Consider the following 22037-nt stretch of genomic DNA (forward strand, 5'->3'; position numbering starts at 1 on the left):
GGTTGAGAATCCGCCTGCCGATGCAGGGGACACCGGTTCGTGCCCCGGTCTGGGAAGATCCCACATGCCGCGGAGCGGCTGGGCCCGTGAGCCATGGCCGCTGAGCCTGCGCGTCCGGAGCCTGTGCTCCGCAACGGGAGAGGCCACAACAGTGAGAGGCCCTCATACCGCAAAAAAAAAAAAAGAAATTCTAGGGAAATCTGGGTTAAGTTTATTAAATGTGGGCTATCATTTTCAGCAGATGTAAATTTTTCTTGCTGACTCACGACAATTATCAGTACCAATACCAAATACACAACAGTGTCATCAGACTACATTGATTCCCATAGGGCTCTTTATAGCCAGATTAAAGGACCTCAGGGAGCCTGTTTTTCTTCTTCCTTTTTTGTTTTTTCTTTCTTTGAAGCTATCAGCTGTCATTTCTTTCTGTCAAACAGTGTATCTACTTCTAGCAGTTCCCTCCCTGAAACTAATTTGATACTCTTAATCTGGTACCAATTTAGGAAGAGATATCAGATCTTGTCAGAAACGTGCATAAAGCGAGGCTACACTGGTGATTGACTTCTCATACCTGGAGTTTAACTAGGTGCTTGTTTTCCCAGTTAACTTATATATTTATTTTCAGCTTTATGTGTCACAGGAAGATGGAACTTGCTTGATATCTGTGTTTAATACATATTGAACGTTCTTGTAAAGCTCCACCATAATCCCATAAAATGTTCAAACAGACTTCTAGCAAAGCGTTTTAACAAAATCCAAAATAAAATGAACAATGTAATCATTAGGAAAAGGCATTTTAAAAAGTCTTAGTAAACAGAGTAGGACAAATCAGTATTGTTTCTGCACATAGAACACTTTTATATATTTATCAATTTCTGAATCTTTATTTGAGTTTTATTGAAATTTAGGGCACCTCACCTAGTCATTTCAAATATTGACTCACCTTCCTGCACAACACTAATTTATCCTATAAATGTTTTATTTTCTCTGTAACACTTACCACTTTTTGACATACTATTTTATATATTCTATTTTTAAATTTGCTTACTGGTTTATTTTCATCGTCTGCCTCCTTGAACAGAAAATGAACCTCGCAAGAGCAGGGATAACACTATTCAGCAGCACTCTCTCTAGATTCAAAGTCCTGGCACACGGGAAGCCTTCCTCAATATATACCATGAACAAAATGAGAGGCTGAATAAATAGTTCAGATACGTGAGAAGATAAAAGGACATAAAAATTTAAGAGAAATTATTACTTGGTGATAAAACTGAAAAAGTAAATGAATAAAGAAATTTTGGTGTACCGTTATGTCATCTACTTTCTCCCCACATATTCCCCACAAAATTCAACACTGACATTAAACTAGTGACTTACAGATTAATAATATGAACACATGATGTATAATACCTGCCAGACCTTTTTTGAAATTCTTCCAACAAAGAAGTATTTTACCAGTAATTTGTTAAATAAAGATCCAGACAACAGGTGATTCCATGAGGTGAAACATACTAGAAAAATATAAGGGGCGATATCCAGATTGCAGAGTTATTCTTTCTACTCACGTTCACACACAGGAACACTGCTGTTCCAAAGGCTTTTCATTCCAACCAAGACACAATGACAAGCAGAGCTGCCTTTTAATCGGAACCTAAGGGGAAAAAAGGGTAGCAAGTAAGGGAGAAATTCCCATTTCTCCATCTCTTCATTGATAGTCAGCTTTCTCACTTCAGCCTAAATACCATAAAGTCTCAGTTCTTTAGGAACATGAATTCAGTAGTTGCCAGAAATTCACAAGCCAAAGTATTCTAAAGTATCACAGGGTCCTGTGACAGACAAAGCAATCAGAACTTGTACACGTAATAGTCAAACAACATAGCCCAGTATCACCTCAAAAGTCCCTGAACACAGAGGTGGACTCTCCCCTGTGCCCTAGACCCACACCCATCTCTCATTGACAGTCCTCTGACATTCCTCTTATCCTCATTAGTGGGTCATGAGCAAGAACAGCTCCTGATCTGGGGAAGCAAAGCAGGGAACATCGGGAAAGAGAACCGACATTGTTCTTGCCACTACAGCTGTAATGGCCAGAAGGAGGCTCACAGAGGTCTCTGCCACTGAAATGCCCAGATTATTATTAGATCCTAGGGTCCTTATGAAATCTGCTCATCATTATTGGGTGGCAGACTTTGTAAAAGTCAAAGATTCCTGGAAATTATTAAAAATAACTACTATATTGCCCAGTCTTGTTACCTCCCACAGAGAATGCATTCTACTGAGAGTCCTAGATCCACATGAATAACTAATAATATTACCTGAAACAATAACACTGGCCATATGATTCCAATGTCAAAGACTTTACTGATGCAAACAGATGTGATTGGATTAAAAATACTTGCCCATATACTATTACAAATTCCACTATTGATTAGTTTTTAGTTTCCTAAAACAACATTTGCCTGATTATCACATTGCAAACAATTTTTGTCTTATACATTAAACTTTTTATTAGTAAATTTCCCACAGAACTATAATTTTCTGCGTCCAAACAACTGTTTCCCCATTTACTTCAAACTCCAACTATGAATTCAAGATTAATGTCTATATTTATGTTTGTATTCAACATTGAATTGCATGTGCCAATTTCTTTATCTCCTGATATAAAGATATATATAAAGATATATATAAAGACAGTGATGCCCCTGGGTACTGACACATTTCAAAACTGCTCAGAAGTCAGTCTCCCCACGTACTTCTATTCCACAGGTCAGCCTCACTTTTTGGACTAACTCCTGAACCCAAGACAGTCACTACCCAGCACTGTGTTCCTGGTTTCTATTCCAGGTCACACTTACCCCTCATTACAGATGAAGGATACTTTTGCTCCAAGCTGGAAATTAAGTGGAAAGAGCACACGTCCATTAGGAAGTTGGTCCAGGAAGTCAGCACATGATTTCACTAGGAATAAAAACACAGGAGTGAGATGTCCATGTGAGGGACAAAGAGATTGATCTGCAAACCAGATGAAAGTATAGGCACCTGCACATCTGGGAGCTTCTGGGCTCCAGTCTCCCTGGGATGTACAGCGCAGAGAAGCAGCCCCTTTGAGATCATAGCCAGGCTCACAGCTGTAGAACACTTCCTGGTCAGAGGAAAAGTCATCCTTATGGCTTGGGATGTGCTTACCGTGCAGGATTTCTGGAGGAGGTTGACACACTGAGGAAAGAACAGCAAGGTACCTGTCAATTATGGGGAAATATCTTTTACTATATCCTGTGCCTAACAGGGAGTTTAAAAATCGTATTTACACAGTGTGGATTTTAAAAGAAAAGATTTGCTAATTCAGTACCCACAGTTTACTGATGAGCAAACTAAGGCCACAGAGCAGAGCTATGAGGAGAATGAATCCTTCTCCAACACCTCTGTTTTTTCTACTAAAACATTTCTAAGACTACAAGCAGAATGTTCCTTTTGCTTTCTAGGACTGGCCATCCAGTACACAGCTGTGATAGCTGGTGGACTGTTCCACCTCTTACACTTCCTAGAAAGCTGTCTTTTCTGGCTTCAACAAGGAATACCTTTGCCCAAGTGTCATCCAACAGACCCCCATACCTAGCTTACCGTACAGTTAGTCACCCATCCCCCTTCATCTTTTTTCCCAGATCCTCCTTGAGAACTGTAAGCTTCTGCTTGGTTCCTATGTGCCAGTCTGGAATCTTCCCATTCCACTGCTAAGCCAGACATTTCAGCATAAAAAGACAAGAGAAGCCACCAAGACCAAAATCCCCTTAAAAGAAAAAAGCTATAGACTTTTTAAAGTGAGAACATATTGTTTAGAGTATATTTTGACTCAAAGTTTGGCTGCCTCCATCCACAGTCCAATTGGCGTATTCTCAGGGCATCAGAACACACTTGAGCCTCAATCTGAACTGTATAGAGTGGAATAAAAATGAAAACAATTGCTTGGATTTGAGCAAGTCGTTTCCACTTCCTTGAGCCTCAGGGTTTTCAGTAATAACACTGGAGAGTTGGAACAGAATGACTGATGTCTAAGGCTTTTTAATCGGATGCTATCATTTCGGAACCCATGGCTCATCTGCTTTCTGACCTTCTCCAATGATAAATCAATGTTATTGTTATCATACATTATTGTTCATAGTATACTTCACTACACATTATCATTGAGCTCTGCAATCAGAAAGGCTCTTGAATTCTAGGCCTTATTCTGTTATTTACTAGTTCTGTGACCTGGGCATAGTTCCCCAACATCCCTAAGACTCAGTTTTCTCAATGTAAATAGGAATAAGCATAGTTCCTACCTTGTATGTTTGCTTAAGTATTAAGTTAAACAATGTATATAAAATGGGTGCATTACAGATAGGACAGAGTAAGCATTACTTGACAATTATTATTATCAGAGGTAACAGATAGTAAAGTTAGTATTATGTTTACAGTGTTTATCCCAGGTTTATAGCCTTGCATGCCTATACACACACATGCATACCCTTTCCTTAGTTTCAACAACTCCTACCATTTATACTCCCTACACCCACAGCAGAGTCTCAGTGGATGAAACTCACCTCTGGAGCAGCTTGGCAGCTCAGGTACCCATGTGTTGTTGGCCCGGCATTGCACAGTGCTGGACCCTCTTATGACAAAGCCAGGCTGACAGCTAAATCTCACAATCTCACTTAAGGAAACTGAACTCTTATTTCCCGACACTCTAATTCCATTTTCAACTTCTGGAGTTGTGCATTTATTAGCAGAAATACACTGAGGAGGAAGGCTGCTCCAAACACCAAGCTGATTGTCTTTGCTGGTACAGTATATTGACTGTTCTCCCACGAGGTCAAACAGCTTTTCTCCATCTGGCCCAGTGTGACACTGATAAGTTACCACTGTTGCATATTGATAAACGTTTCTATTGCTGCTGTAGAAGTCTCCATTGGATATGGCTGGGGGTGGCTCACAATGTATACCTGGGATAAGGGAGAGTGTGGTAAACAACAGCTTAACTTTTTATTTTTTAATACAACTTTTTAAGAGAAGTTTTAATTGCAGAACAAAACTGAAGGGAAAGTACAGAGATTTCTCAAACACCTTCTGCCCCTACAAATGCGTAGTCTCCCCCATTATCAACATCCCCCAGCAGAGTGGTACATTTGTTATAACTAATGAACATACATTGACACATAATAATCACTCAACATTACAGTTTACATCAGGGTTCACTCTTGGTTTGCAAATTTTGTGGGTTTCAACAAATATGTAATGACATGTTTCTATCATTATGGTATCATGCAAAGTATTTTCATTTCCCTAAAATTCCTCAGTGCTCTGCCCATTAATCCCACCCCCAACCCATCCCCTGACAACCACTGATGCTATTACTGTCTCTGTTATTTTGCCTTTTCCAGAATTATTATTATTATTATTTTTGCAGTACGTGGGCCTCTCCCTGTTGTGGCCTCTCCCGTTGCAGAGCACAGGCTCCAGACGCACAGGCTCAGTGGCCATGGCTCATGGGCCCAGCCGCTCCGCAGCATGTGGGATCTTTCCGGACTGGGGCACGAACTCATGTCCCCTGCATCAGCAGGCGGACTCTCAACCACTGTGCCACCAGGGAAGCCCCAGAATTATTTTATTTTACTATGAATTATTTTACTATGAATTTAAATAACAAATACAAAGAATTAAGTCACTTCTTAAGCTGTAAGTAATTACAATACTGTTCTTTTATTCTAATATTTGCTAATATCATGTTATTTACATAGTTGAAATTTAGTTGTGTATGACTGGGTTCTGTCCGTAATAATTTCATGTAAAATATCCATGTATTTATTATTTATTATTATTATTTATTATTATCATGTATTTATTATGGTTTATTACTTATGATTTTAAATGGATAATCTATGTGATTTTATCACAGATTGTTAAGTTATTTACTTACTGCTGGGCTATGTCTTCTATTGTTTATTTAATAACATCTTTGCAGGTTAAATATATTACCTCTGCCACTACTCATCAAGTAAAGACCAAAAAGAAAAGAGTCATGTCAGTATGTGTTGATGCCTTTTCCCCTCCCCTTTTATTAACAATGAATTGGTCATTCATATCAGAACAAAAGTGCCTCTGCACATTACACCAGAAAACCCAGGAAGTTTTTATCCACCCATGCTTCAGGAAGTGGGTCGGTTGGACCTCGGAGGTGGGGACAGATCCACTCTCACTTGCTGTAATTGGAGAAGAAGCAAAACAGAAGAGTACAAAACAGGGTGGACATGCAAGGAGATAGAGAATTTGTGGAAGTCTAGCCAGCCTGATGGGAGAATCAGGCACAGTATAAGAGGAGGATAGAGATGAGTTTGGAGGCAGAGGAAAGGAAGTGAGTTCCCTTCTCCTAGGTGAGCTCTCAAGGAGTGAGTTCCCCTGCTCCAGGCAACCCTGGCAGGGGCTGGGCTTTCCCCTCTGGTGACAATAGCAAGCTCCCTCACAGAGGAGGTGAAAAGCAAAAGTGTTGAATGATTTACTGCCTGGCTACCCAGTTGCAACTGGAGGGAGCCATTGCTCTCCAGCAGCATGAATTTCTGAGAAGGGACCTCCTTGACTTGGGGGAGGGAGAGGAAAGGGAAAGAGGTGGACAAGAATAGCAAAGAATGTTGAAGGAATTCTTTGCCTGCTGTCTGCTTTGAGATTTTAGCTCTACTGGAGGATCCTCTTACTGCTCAGTGGTGCTTACATAAGCCACAGTTGCTAAGCCCACATCTCTCCTCACTCTGCCACCAGTTTTTCCTATGCCAGGTTTTTTGTTTGTTCGATTGTTTGTTGTACTCTTCCTCCCAAGTGCAGCCCCAGAGCCAACTCAGGTAAAAAGAAACCCAAACTTGAGCTATAGTGCCACCTGTTGAATTGCAAAAATCAAAGTAAACAACTAAGAAAGGTATGCTCTACTTCAAATGCACATTTTGTCAAACATTATGAAAAGTCACAGTAATATGGTACCACAAAAACCACAATAATTCTCTGGAACTGAATCCAAAGGCACAGAGTATTGCAATCTGACTAAAAATGAATTCAAAATAGCTGTTATAAAGAGATTCAATGAGTTACAAGAAGACTCACAAAGGCAATTCAATGAACTCAGAAGTAAAATAAATAAACAAGAAGAAGTTATTTACCAAAGAGACTGAAATTTTTAAAAAGAACCAGACAAATTATGGAGATGAATAATTCAATGAATCAGATGACGAATGCATTAGTGAGCTTAGGAAATAGGGCAAATTAGGTCAAAGAAAGAATTAGCAGCCTGGAGGATAGGAATTTAGAAATGACTCAGGAGAGGGGAGAGAGAACTAAGGTTTTTAAAAAGTAAAGAAGACCTATGAATCAATTACAGGAAAAAAACCTGTAAATAGTACAAACACAGGTAAAGAAGACCTATGAATCAATTACAGGAAAAAAGTGGTAAAAAATACAAACACATGGAGGCTAAACAATAAACTACTAAAAAACCAAGAGATCACTGAAGATATCGAAGAGGGAATCAAAAAATACCTAGAAACAAATGACAATGAAAACACAATGACCCAAAACCTATGGGATGCAGCAAAAACAGTTCTAAGAGGGAAGTTTATAGCAATACAATCCTACCTCAAGAAACAAGAAACATCTCAAATAAACAAACTAACCTTACACCTAAAGCAAGAGAGAAAGAACAAAAAAACCCCAAAGTTAGCAGAAGGAAAGAAATCATAAAGATCATATCAGAAATATGAAATGAAAAAGAAATGAAGGAAATAATAGCAAAAATCAATAAAACTAAAAGGTGGTTCTTTGAGAAGATAAACAAAATTGATAAACCATTAGCCAGATTCATGAAGAAAAAAAAAGGAGAAGACGCAAATCAAGAGAATTAGAAATGAAAAAGGAGAAGTACCCACTGACACTGCAGAAATACAAAGGATCATGAGAGATTACTACAAGCAACTATATGCCAATAAAATGGACAACCTGGAAGAAATGAACAAATGCTTAGAAAAGCAGAACCTCTGAGATGGAACCAGGAATAAACAGAAAATATAAACAGGTCAATCACAAGCACTGAAATTGAAACTGTGATTAAAAATCTTCCAACAAACAAAAGCCCAGGACCAGATGCCTTCACAGGTAAATTCCATCAAACACTCAGAGAACAGCTAACACCTATCTTTCTCAAACTCTTCCAAACTATAGCAAGGGACGAACAGCCCCAAACTCATTCTATGAGGTCACCATCATCCTGATACCAAAACCACTCAAAGATGTCACAAAGAAAGAAACTACAGGCCAATTATCACTGATGAACATAGATGCAAAAATCCTCAACAAAATACTAGCAAACAGAAACCAACAGCACATTAAAAGGATCATAGACCATGATTAAGTGGGGTTTATCCCAGGAATGCAAGGATTCTTCAATATACACAAATCAATCAATGTGATACACCATATTAACAAATTGAAGAATAAAAACCATATGATCATCTCAATAGATGCAGAAAAAGCTTTCAACAAAATTCAACACCCATTTCTGATAAAAACCCTCCAAAAAGTAGGCACAGAGGGAATATACCTCAACATAATAAAGGCCAGATATCACAAACCCACAGCCAACATCATTCTCAATGGTGAAAAACTGAAACCATTTCCACTAAGATAAGGAACAAGACAAGGTTGCCCACTCTCACAACTATTATTCAACATTGTTTTGGAGGTTTTAGCCACAGAAATCAGAGAAGAAAAAGAAATAACAGGAATCCAAACTGGAAAAGAAGAAATAAAATTCTCACTGTTTGCAGATGGCATGATACTATACATAGAGAATCCTAAAGATGCTACCAGAAAACTACTAGAGCTAATCAGTGAATTGGCAAAGTAGCAGGATACAAAATTAATTCACAGAAATCTCTTGCATTCCTATATACTAATGATAAAAAATCTGAAAGAGAAATTAAGGAAACACTCCCATTTACCACTGCAACAAAAAGAATAAAATACCTAGGAATAAACCTACCTAAGGAGACAAACTACTTGTATGCAGAAAACTATAAGACACTGACAAAAGATGACACAAACAGATGGAGAGATATACCATGTTCTTGGATTGGAAGAATCAATATGGTGAAAATGACTATACTACCGAAAGCAATCAACAGATTCAATGCAATCCCTATCAAACTACCACTGGCATTTTTCACAGAACTAGAACAAAAAAATTCACAATTTGTATGGAAATACAAAAGATCCTGAATAGCCAAAGCAATCTTGAGAAAGAAAAACAGAGCTGGAGGAATCAGGTTCCCTGACTTCAGACTATAAACAAAGCTACAATAATCAAGACAGTATGGTACAGGCACTAAAACAGAAATATAGATCAATGGAACAGGATAGAAAGCCCAGAGATAAACCCACACACATATGGTCACCTTATCTTTGATAAAGGAGGCACGAATATACAATGGAGAAAAGACAGCCTCTTCAATAAATGATGCTGGGAAAACTGGACAGCTACATGTAAAAGAATGAAATTAGAACAGTCCCTAACACCATACATGAAAACGAACTCAAAATGGATTAAAGACCTAAATGTAACGCCAGACACTATAAAACTGTTAGAGGAAAACATAGGCAGAACACTGTATGACATAAATCACAGCAAGGTCCTTTTTGACCCACCTCCTAGAGAAATGGAAATAAAAACTAAAATAAACAAATGGGACCTAATGAAACTTAAAAGCTTTTGCATAGCAAAGGAAACCATAAATAAGATGAAAAGACAACCCTCAGAATGGGAGAAAGTATTTGCAAATGAAGCAACTGACAAAGGATTAATCTCCAAAATATACAAGCAGCTCATGCAGCTCAATATCAAAAAAAGAAACAACCGAATCCCAAAATGGGCAGAAGACCTAAACAGACATTTCTCCAAAGAAGATATACAGATTGCCAACAAACACATGAAAGGATGCTCAACATCACGAATCATTAGAGAAATGCTAATCAAAATTACAATGAGGTCCATTCTCTGGTAGGTCTGTGTCTTTATTCCCATCTTGCCTCTAGGTTCTTCATGACCAATTTATTTATTTTTTTTTAGATTCCATATATATGTGTTAGCATACGGTATTTGTTTTTGTCTTTCTGACCTACTTCACTCTGTACGACAGACTATAGGTCCATCCACCTCACTACAAATAACTCAATTTTGTTTCTTTTTATGGCTGAGTAATATTCCATTGTATATATGTGCCACACCTTCTTTATCCATTCATCTGTTGATGGACACTTAGGTTGCTTCCATGTCCTGGCTATAAATAGAGCTGCAATGAACATTTTGGTACATGACTCTTTTTGAATTATGGTTTTCTCAGGGTATATGCCCAGTAGTAGGACTGCTGGGTCATATGGTAATTCTATTTTAACAGTAGGTCCTTATTAGTTATCTCCTCACACTGAGCAGAAAGGCCACCATCAAAAAATCTAAAACAATAATTGTTGCAGAGAATATGTAGAGAAAAGGGAACCCTTCTACACAGCTGGTGGGAATGTAAATTAGTGCAGCCACTGTGGAGAACAGTATGGAGGTTCCTTAAAAAAGTAAAAATAGAGCTACCATATGATCCTCCAATCCCACTCCTGGCATATATTTGTAGAAAACCATAATTCAAAAAGATACGTGCACTCCACATGGAAGCAACCTAAATGTCCATCAACGGAGGAATGGATAAAGAAGATGTGCCACATATATAAAATGGAATATTACTCAGCCATAAAAAAGAACAAAATAATGCCATTTGCAGCAACATGGATGGACTTAGAGATCGTCATACTGAGCAAAGTAAGTCAGACAGAAAAAGGAAAGTATCACATTATATTGCTTATACATAGAATCTAAAAAAAGTGTACAAACAAATTTATCTACAAAAACAGAAATAGAGTTATAGGTGTAGAAAACAAACTTATAGTTACCAAGGAGTAAGGGGGGGGAGGGAAAATTGGAAGAAAGAATGCTTTTTCAAGAGATGTCTTTAGTAAATCAAAACAGTCTGTTGATTTCAGAAAGCTGAGACTTAAAACCTCATTTTAATTTTAAATAAAATAACACAAAGAAAAAGAAAAAAAAAGTACAATGAATACCTCATTGTACTTTGACCTCACACCAGTCATAATGGCCATCATCAAAAAAATCTACAAGCAATAAATGCTGGAGAGGGTATGGAGAAAAAGGAACCCTCTTGCATTGTTGTGTGAATGTAAACTGATACAGCCAATATGGAGAATGGTATGGAGGTTCCTTAAAAAACTAAAAAAAGAACTACCATATGACCCAGCAATCCCACTAATGGGCATATACCCTGAGAAAACCATAATTCAAAAAGAATCATGTACCACAATGTTCACTGCAGCACTATTTACAATAGCCAGGACATGGAAGCAACCTAAGTGTTCATCGACAGATGAATGGATATAGATGTGGCACATATACAATGGAATATTACTCAGCCATAGAAAGAAATGAAATTGAGTTATTTGTAGTGAGGTGGATGGACCTATAGTCTGTCATACAGAGTGAAGTAAGTCAGAAAGAGAAAAACAAATATTGTATGCTAACACATATATAAGGAATCTAAAAAAAAAAAATGGTTCTGAAGAACATAGGGGCAGGACAGGAATAAAGATGCAGATGTAGAGAATGGACTTGAGGACATGGGGAGGGTTAAGGGTAAGCTGGGATGAAGTGAGAGAGTGGCATGGACATATATACACTACCAAATGTAAAATAGATAGCTAGTGGGAAGCAGCCACTTAGCACAGGGAGATCAGCTCCATGCTTTGTGACCAGCTATAGGGGTGGGATAGGGAGGGTGGGAGGGAGACGCAAGAGGGAAGGGATATGGGTATATATGTATATGTATAGCTGATTCACTTTGTTATACAGCAGAAACTAACAGAACATTGTAAAGCAATTACATTCCAATAAAGATGTGAAAAAAATAAAAACAAGTCCTATGAGAGCTATCAGATATAATGAGAAAAACAAATGTGAGAATAATTGGTCTACAAGAAAAAGAAGAGAGGGAGAAGGGAGCAGAGAGCATATTTAGAGAAATAATAGCTGGGAACTTCTCAAACCTGGGGAAGGTACTGGAAGTCCAAGAAGCTAATAAAACACCCTATTATCTCAATGAAAAAAGACCTTCTCCAAGATATATTATAATGAAACTGTCAAAAATCAATGACAAAGAAAGAATCTTAAATGCAGCCAGGGAAAAAAGAAAGTAACTTACAAAGTAGCCATGAGGCTACTAGCAGATTTCTCAGCAGAAACTCTATAGGCCAGATGGAGTGGAATGACACATTCAAAGTGCTGAAAGATAAAATTTGCCAGTCAAGAATACTTTATCCAGCAAAGTTATTCTTCAGATATGAAGCAGAAGTAAAGGTTTACCAGACAAACAAAAACTGAGAATGTTTGCCATCATGAGACTTGCTTTGCAAGAAACGCTGAAAGAAGTTCTTCAAGCTGAAATGAAAAGATGCTACTTTGTGACATAAAAGCAAATGACAGTATACAATACTCTAGCAAAGGTGAAAAATAAACCGTCAGAATTAGAAAACAGTACTTCAATATTAAAACAGTGGGTCAGTCACTTAATTATAGTATAAAGGTTTAAGGAAAAGAGTATTAAAAACAACTATAGGTTTCAACTAAAAAAAAACTATAGATACTATAATTTCTCAATAAATTCATAGCTCAAAAAAAGATAAATTGTGACATCAAAAATACAAAAAGGGGGCTTCCCTGGTGGCGCAGTGGTTGAGAATCCGCCTGCCGATGCAGGAGACACGGGTTCGTGCCCCGGTCCGGGAAGATCCCACGTGCCGCGGAGCGGCTGGGCCCGTGAGCCATGGCTGCTGAGCCTGCGCATCCGGAGCCTGTGCTCCGCAACGGGAGAGGCCACAACAGTGAGAGGCCAGCATACCGCAAAAAAAAAAAAAAAAAAAAAAATACAAAAAGGGAGGACTAAAATGGTGGAAATTTTATAGGTGAATTAAGATAAATTCCTATCATCATAAAAAGGACGATTTTATCTATGTGATGTTTTATGTAAGCCATACAGTAATTACAAATCAAAATTCTAGAAGTCATGAAACAAAACAAGGGGAGACTGAGAAAATCACCATGGAAAACCACCACTTTACAAAGGTAGACAGAAACAGAGGGAAAAAGAAACAAAGGAGAAACAAAAAAATGATAAGACAGCAGTAGTAAGTTCTTACATATCTATAATCACTCTAAATATAAATGGATTGAATTCATCAATCAAAAGTCACAGAGTGGCTGGATAGATTTTAAAAAGACAGCAACAAAGCCCAAGTGTATGCTGCTTATAAGAAACTCATTTCAGCTCTAAAGAACATATAGGCTTAAAATGAAGGGATGGAAGAGGATATTCCATGCAAGTGTAAAACAAAGAAAGAGGGCATATTCATACTTATGTCAGAAAAAATAGACTTCAAGTCAAAAATGATAACAAGAGATAAAGAAGGTTATTATATAATGATAAAAGTGTCAGAATATCAAGAATATATAACAATCATGAATACATATGCACCCAACATCAGAGCACTAAAATATATTAGGCAAATACTAAGAGATCTAAAGGGAGAAATAGACAACAATACAATCATAGTAGGGGACTTCAATACCTACTCTCAGCAATGGATAGATCATCAGAAAATCAAAAAGGAAACATTGGAATTGAACCATACTCTAGAACAAATGGACTTAACATACATATATAAAACATTCCATCCAACAGCAGCAGAATAAACATTGTTCTCGAGTGCACATGGGACATTTTCCAGGATAGACCATATAAGAAAGTACAAAACAAATCTTAGCAAATTTAAGGAGATTGAAATGACACCAATTATCTTTTCTGACCACAATTGTATAAAACTAGAAATCAACAACAAGAGGAAAGATGGAAAATCTACAAATATGTGGAAACTAAAAAGTACACTTCTGAACAACCAATGGGTGAAAGAAGAAATATAAAGGGAATTAGAAAATTATCTCAAAACAAATGAAAATGGAAATATGACAAATCAAATCTTATGGAATGCAGCAAAGCAATTCTGAGAGGAACGTTTACAGTGATAAACGCATATACTAAGAAATTAGAAAGTTCTCAAACAGTCAACTTAACTTTACACCTTGAAGAATTAAAAAAAAGAACAAATTAAGCCCAGAGTTAGCAGAAAGAAGGACATAATGAAGATCTCTACAGAAGTAAGTGAAATAGACACCAGATAAACAATAGAAAGGATCAATGAAACTAAAGCCTGGCTCTACAAAAAGATAAACAAAATTGGCAAACCTTTAGCCAGGCTAACTATGAAAAAAAGAAAACTCAAATAGATAAAATTAAAAAGAAGATATTACAACTGATACTACAGAAATACATAGGACTATAAGAGACTATTATGAAAAATTATATGCCAACAAATTAGATAACCTAGAAAAAGAAGATAAATTTCTAGAAACACAAAACCTACTATGACTGAATCAGGAAGAAATAGAAAATCTGCACAGACCAATAATGAGCAAAGTTTGGATCAGTAATCGAAAACCTCCCGTCATAGAAAACCCTAGGGCCAGATGGATTCACTGGTGAATTCTACGAAAAGTTAAAGAATAATTAATTCCAATTTTCCTCAAATTCTTCCAAAAAATTACAGAGGTGGGAATACTTCCAAATTCATTCTGTGAGGCCAGCATTAGATTACTTTGGTAACAAAGCCAGACAGGGACAACACAAGAAAAGAAAACTATAGACTAATATCTCTGATAAATATAGGTCCAAAACTTCTCAACAAAAATTAGCAAAACAAATTCAAGAACACATAAAAGGGATTAGACACCACAACCAAGTGGGATTTACCCCTGGGAGATGCAAGGATAGTTCAACATACACAAATCATTAAATGTAATATATCATATTAATAAAATTAAAGATAAAAACTTATATGATCGTGTCAATACATGCAGAAAAAGCATTTGACAAAATGACATTCTTCCATGATAAAAAGTCTTAGCAGATTGGGTATAGAGGAATATATCTTAACATAATAAAGGCCAGCCATAACAAATCCACAGCTAACATTATACAAAATGGAGAAAAACTTGGAAGCTTTTCATCTAAGATCAGGAACAATACAAGGATGCCCACTCTTACAACTCTTACTCAGTATAATACTGGAAGTCCTAGCTAGAGTGAATATGAAAGATAGGGAAATAAAAGGCATCCAAATCAGGATGGAAGAAGTAAAACTGTTGCTACTTGCAGATGATATGATTCTGTATATAGAAAACCTGAAATGCTCAACCCATACACTGTTGGAACTAATCAGTTATTTCAGTAAAGTTGAAAGATACAAAATTAATATAGATAAATCAGTTGCATTTTCATACACAAAGGATGAAACATTTGAATAAGAATAAAGAAAACTCTTCCATTCACAATAGCATGAAAAAGAATAAAATACTTAGGAGTAAATTTAACCAAGGAACTGAAAGATCTGCACAACAAAAATCACAAGACTTTGCTGAAACAAATAGAACAAGACGCAAACTAATGGAAAGATACCCCATGTTCATGGGTCAAAAGAATTAATATTGTTAAAATGTCTATATTATTCAAACCCATATATAGATTTAATGCAATCCACATCAAAATACCAATGGCACTCTTCACAGAAATAGAAAAAGAATCTTAAAATGTATATGGAACCACAGAAGACTTTGAAGAGCCAAAGCAATACTGATGAAAAAGAACAAAACTGGAGGTATTACAATTCCTGATTTCAAACTACACTACAAAACTACAATAATAAAAAACAGTACAGTACTAGTACAAAAATAAACATATAGACCAATAGAATAGAATAGAGAGCCAAGAATTAATCCCCTGCTTATACAGTCAATGAATATTTGATAAGGGAGGCAAGAGCACCCAATGGGAAAAGGATAGTCTCTTCAACAATTGGTGCTGGGAAAACTGGATGAACACATGCAGAGCAATGAAATTGGATCCCTATATTATATAATTCACAAAAAGTATCTTGAAGTGGATCAAAGATTTAAATATAAAACCTGATATTATAAGACTCTCAGAAGGAAGTGTAGGGAAGAGGCTCTTAACATTTGTCATGGCAATGACTTTTTCAATACAATACCAACAAAAGCACAAACAACAAAAGGAAAAATCATCAAACTTAAAAGCTTTAGTGCAGCAAAAGAAACAATTAGCAAAATTAAAAGGAAATCTACAGAATGGGGGGAAATTTTTGCAAACCATATATTGGATAAGGGGTTTAATATATAAAGAACTCATACAACTCAATAACAAAAAACAAAAAATCTGATTGAAAAATGGGCACAACTAGACAATTCAAAAGAAGACATACAAATGGTCAACAGGTACATAAAAAGATGGTCAACATCACTAATCATCAGAGAAATGCAGATTAAAACCACAATGGGATATCACCTCACATCTGTTAGAATGGCTGTCGTCAAGAAGACAAGAGATGTCTAGTGGTGATGAGGATGTGGAGAAAAGGGAACACTTGTACAAAGGTGGTAGGAGTGTAAATTGCTGTGGCCACTATGGAAAACATATTGAGGTTCCTAAAAAATCTTAAAATAGATCCAGGAAGTCCACCTCTGAGTATTTATCCAAAGAAAATAAAAACACTAACTCAAAAAGGTGTATGCACTCCCATGTTCACGATGGCATTAGTTACAATAGCAAAGATATAGAAACAACCTAAGTGTCCATCAATAGATGAATGGATAAACAAAATGTGGTACATATACAATGAAATATTGAAAGATGGACTTCCTACCATTAGTGACAACATGGATGAACTTTTAGCACATTATGCCAAGTGAGATTTGTGACAACATGGATGGAATTTTAGCACGTTATGCTAAATGAGATGTCAGACAGAGGAAGACAAGAACTATATGATACCACTTATATGTGGAATGTAAAAAAGCCAAGTTTTAAAAACAGAATAAAATGGTGGTTACCAGGGGATGGGAGGACAGGATGGATGTTTTCTAAGAGTATAAACTTACAACAAGTAGAAAATATACCCTAGAGATGCACAGATCAATGAATATAGAAACAACATTGTACTATAATCATAAAACTTGCTGAGAGACTAGAAACTAATTATTCCAACTACTAAAAATAAAGAATAATTATGTAATGTGATGGAGGTGATAATTATTCCTATGATGGCAATTATATTACAATACATGAATGTACATCTTAAAGTTACACAAAGCTATATGTCTAATATATTTCAAAAAAAAGGTTGAAAAGAAAATATAAAAGATAAGACATGAGGAAATAATCACAGATTTGGGGTAATAAAATGGTAAATGACTACTATGTTCTATCACAACATAGTAATTTAAAACATACTGGTATAATTGACTATTCATACATTCACATGTACACACATGACCAATACTGACTCAGTTAAATGTTTACTGACCTATAAATATAGTAGAAGTGGAAACATTTTTCATTAAAGATAACCTCCTACAAAAGGTGCCAGACTTTGAAAATTGTATATAGTAAATGATAATACCTTGCTAATTTGAATTTTTTTCAGAGAATTTCATATTTTTTGGCAAGTAAAGAAGGCACCTTTTATAGTTTCTCATTTATGTCTTTGGATATCTAAAAGCCAATGTTATTTTCTGGAGGGAAAATAACCCAATGGGAAAAGGACAGTATTTTTTGGAGGAATACCTGTGAATGCAATGAACATATTCATTGTAGGAAATTTATAAAATGTGGACAAACAAAAAATGATAAGGTCCAAAAATAAATATTCTTCATAATTTAATGTATATTGTTTCAGATATGTGTGTGCACATGCATGTGTGTCTATGGTTATATTTTCTATGGTATATTTGGTGGCTGAATAATATTCTGGGATGTAGATATATAAATAAATCTATTGCTACTTGGATGTGGCATCTCTATCTCTAATTTTTCATGGCATACTTTTTACCTTTCTTAAAAACTTATCATAACCATTTTTAATAAGCCTTATGTCTTCCATCAGCTATTTACAAACCATGATTTCTAACATTTTCCACTACCATAAATACTGTTGCATTGAGTGTCTTTGGACGAAAATCACGGGAAAAGTCCATGATGATTATTTTCTTGGGATAAATTCGGGGAAATGGAATTGCTAGGTCAAAGGGTATTTGCATTTAAGGCTTTAGTATATATTGCTCATTAGCCTTGCAGAAGTTTGTGCCCACTTTTACTGCCATCAATTCTGCATGTGATACTGATTTCTTAACAGCCTTAATACTTTACCAATTTGCAATCATTCTTCTATGTTCCTCAAAATTTTGGAGATTCACTTTACAATATTCCATTGAAAAGATGAATGGCCAACTAACCAAGAACAAATACAACTAGGGCATGAGCTTGGAAGAATTTGGGGGAAGAATAAAGAGCAGAATAACCCAAGGCTTGGGAAAATTGCTAAGGATTGTAAGATCTTTTATGCTTCAGAGTAAGAATGATAAGGAAGGGAGTAATCTACTTCCTGGGCTTATAATGTGATATTAAGAGGTTGTAGAGACAAAATTAATTTTCTTTAGTATCTTTTAAGTTTAGTCACTAAGGGGAATGATCATTATACTGAAAGTTTATTATCAAAGTAGGAAAGTGGGGCAATTTTGCCTGAGTTTAAGTCCACAGTTTCAGATAAATTACCTCCTAAGTAAAGAAAAACCAGGAGGACCATGCAGCACATGATTCCAAGTTTCAAACAACTGAGAGACAACTCTGTGCAAGAAGGATTCAATTCCTTCTTCATAATTCCAGGGATAAATAAGAATCAAATGGAGGGAATTATGGGAAAAAATAATTCAACTCACTCTCACAAATAGGTGCCTTCTTATCCCAAGTGACATCAATGCCTGAGAGGAGACAAGTAGCAGAAGGGGAACCAATGAGTCGATACCTAGAAGCAAAGAATGAAAAATGATTAGACTCTACACAGATTTCCCACTTAAGTCACCATGAGAAAACAATAGCAGGAGGATGTTACAAATTACAGGACAGATTAAAACATGAGAGACCTCAAGAAAGAAACCCCATCTCCACATACAAATTAGTCTTTATTCTCCAGGGCAAGCTAAAATTCTTACCTCTTTAATCCATCTCCATTCCTAGTCCCCTCACAACTCATTGCCATATTCCTGTTATTAATCAGGGACACTTCTGTACTTGTCTTAAAGATACCTCAGAATTATTTTATCCATTTGAACTTTCAGCTAAGAAATTATAAGTGGTTGATTAGAAGGGAAGATATCTTACTGAAATATATACACTCTTTAGCACCTAGCCTAGAGACTTTCAAGCATGTGGTGCTCAAAAATATCTACTGAGTGAAGGAAAGAATGATGGCTTTACCCTGAAGACTTAGTAAATAAGAGTCAGAGGAAACAGCTAACCATTTAACCTTTCAAATGCAGAAAGCAGGGGTACTCACCCACTGTGTCATAAAATCATTCAAAGTAGGTCACAAAATTTGAAACTTCATCATTTATTTTTTATTTATTACATCTCTGTGTTGTTACTGTGAGAAATGTCACAAAAGATACTCAGCCAAGCTATTCATATGTTTCAATGTACAGCAGGGCTAATCTTGATAAAATAAAAGGTGATGGGTGTAATGCAGAGTCACATAACAGGGAGGTAGTTACTGCAACAGTTAAGAAATCTGCCTTTTGACTACCTAGGACATGTGATCAGGGCAGTACCCATTTGTAGCAGAGACTACTGGAATCTCCAGTATCCACTTTTCTTTCCTTCATTAGTAACATGATGCCGTATTTTTTTTTAACATCTTTATTTGAGTATAACTGTTTTACAATAGTGTGTTAGTTTCTCCTTTACAACAAAGTGAATCAGTTATACATATGCATATGTTCCCATATCTCTTCCCTCTTGCATCACCCGTATTTTTAACTGGGCCATTGGCCACTTTCAATAACGGCTTCATTTCTCAGCTTCCCTTACAGCCGTGTGACTATGTTCTGGCTAGAGGGATGTAAATGGAGTGTCTGGAAAGTGTCTTCACAGGGATAAGTGTTCCGGAACTTCCTCCGTTCTTCCTATTTGCTAAATGGAGTTTGGACCATGAGTTGAGATGGACTCTCTAATGGAAGGATCCCAGGTTTCTGTGGATCTTGGAGCCACTGTATGAGCCCTGGGCAGCCATGGTTCTTAACAAGAGAGATAAGTAAACTGCTATCTTGTTCAAGCTCCTGTTATTTTGTGTTTTTTCTGTCTTTTATAACTTAATCTAATCTTAACTGGTATACCAGCTCTTCCCAAAACAGTAACAAAAAGATGGTGGCAACCACATTGGTAGAGCAATGACAGTGAATATTTTGGTAGACGTGGTAAGTCACTTTTATATTTAGGTAGTGACTAAATTTTACTTATTGTTACCTTGTTTTTTATGAGCTGTGTTCTAAAATCTTTTAAGTGTGCCAACAAATATTTAATCTTCAAAATGTCTGCAAACAAACATTTTGAGAACCACTTTAGTAAGGAAAGAGGATAATCATCCCTGTACTACGTGTGTGTTTCCTTCCGCCTGTCTCCTATCATACATTTAAATGTTGCCTTAGGAGCACAGGGTCATGGGTATCCCCTGACTTTTGACCTTATAAAGGCTGCTCTTAATGTACTCACTATGACTAAACTAGAGCTTTGGAGTAAAAATGTAAAGCAGGTTCCAGCTTCTGTATGACTGTAAAAAGCAGTGAATATTTTTGAACATATTGTAGGACACCAGTATACTGCAGTAGTGATTATGTTGTAATTGTTTTCCTGGACCGATTTCCCATCTCTGTGAATTTCTTTTACTGGAGCCTACTCAGTTCCCCTGAGCATTAGAAATCTGTATAGTTTTCTGTATAGAACAACTCTAAATTGTTGTTCAAGAGCCATGAGATTCCTTTCCCTATAAGCATTATACATACTGTGGAGAAGCGTGCTGAGGCATTGGAGAACCCATTAAGTAAGGTCAGGTATGGGAGAATCAAGTGCTAGGATGGTGTCACTTTTATCTTTTCCTATTTGTTCATGTACTTTGAACTATTTAGCAGTGGAAGGAATCTATGGAGACATTCAGTAGGCTGCAAATTACTAAAAGTAGCTCACAGATATGATTTTCAGCAGTCCTCTTTTTTTAAAAAAATTTTAAATTGAATTTTATTGGCTTATAAAAGTTAACATACATTCATTGTAGACATATTTGGAAGTTGTGAATAACCTAAAGATCAAAAATATCACCACTCAAGATAGCACCACTCATAGTAGCTAATATTTTGCTATGAATCCTTCTAGCCTTTTAATCTAAAAATATACATGTAACCCAGATGTCAACTGGGCTTAGCTACCTTTAGAAGGAAGAGCTGGTCAAATTGGACACAAGCACCAGTTCTACATTTGTAAAGTACAGATTCCCATCCGCCCTCCAAACCCCTCCAAATCCCTCCAAACATTCTCAGATTTCTCAGCCTCATCAGTCCTTCAGATGACTGCAGCCCCACTCAACATCAAAGACACTATCAAGAGAGTGAAAAGATAACCCACAGGATAAAAGAAAATATTTGGAAATCATTTATCTGAGAAGTGTTTAATATACAGAATATATAAAGAACTCCTATAACACAACAACAAAAAGACAAAAAACCCAACTGAAAAATGGGCAAAGAACTTGAATGGACATTTTTCTAAAGAAGATATACAAATTACAAAAGATATACACATGAAAAGATACTAACAATTATTAGTCATTAGGGAAATCAAAGTCAAACCCACTTCAGACCTTCCAGAATGGCTATAATAACTTTTTTGAGTTTTTTTTTA

At 36.3% G+C, this 22037-nt stretch overlaps 1 protein-coding gene across 1 annotated transcript in view; it reads right to left on the reverse strand.

Moving 5' to 3' along the window:
* The window catches only part of CR1 (complement C3b/C4b receptor 1 (Knops blood group)), a 100903-nt gene that overhangs the window by 2949 nt on the left and 75917 nt on the right, over window positions 1–22037 (reverse strand). Inside the window, exons 18-22 of the mRNA XM_067032761.1 lie at window positions 19028–19113; window positions 4581–4979; window positions 3040–3216; window positions 2856–2958; window positions 1566–1651 (exon numbers count right to left, since the gene is read on the reverse strand). Of these exons, the coding sequence (XP_066888862.1) occupies window positions 1566–1651; window positions 2856–2958; window positions 3040–3216; window positions 4581–4979; window positions 19028–19113 (851 nt within the window). The remainder of the gene's footprint in view (window positions 1–1565; window positions 1652–2855; window positions 2959–3039; window positions 3217–4580; window positions 4980–19027; window positions 19114–22037) is intronic.

This window comes from Kogia breviceps, chromosome 1 (assembly GCF_026419965.1).
Source record: "Kogia breviceps isolate mKogBre1 chromosome 1, mKogBre1 haplotype 1, whole genome shotgun sequence".
In the NCBI taxonomy this organism is placed as follows: Eukaryota; Metazoa; Chordata; class Mammalia; order Artiodactyla; family Physeteridae; genus Kogia; species Kogia breviceps.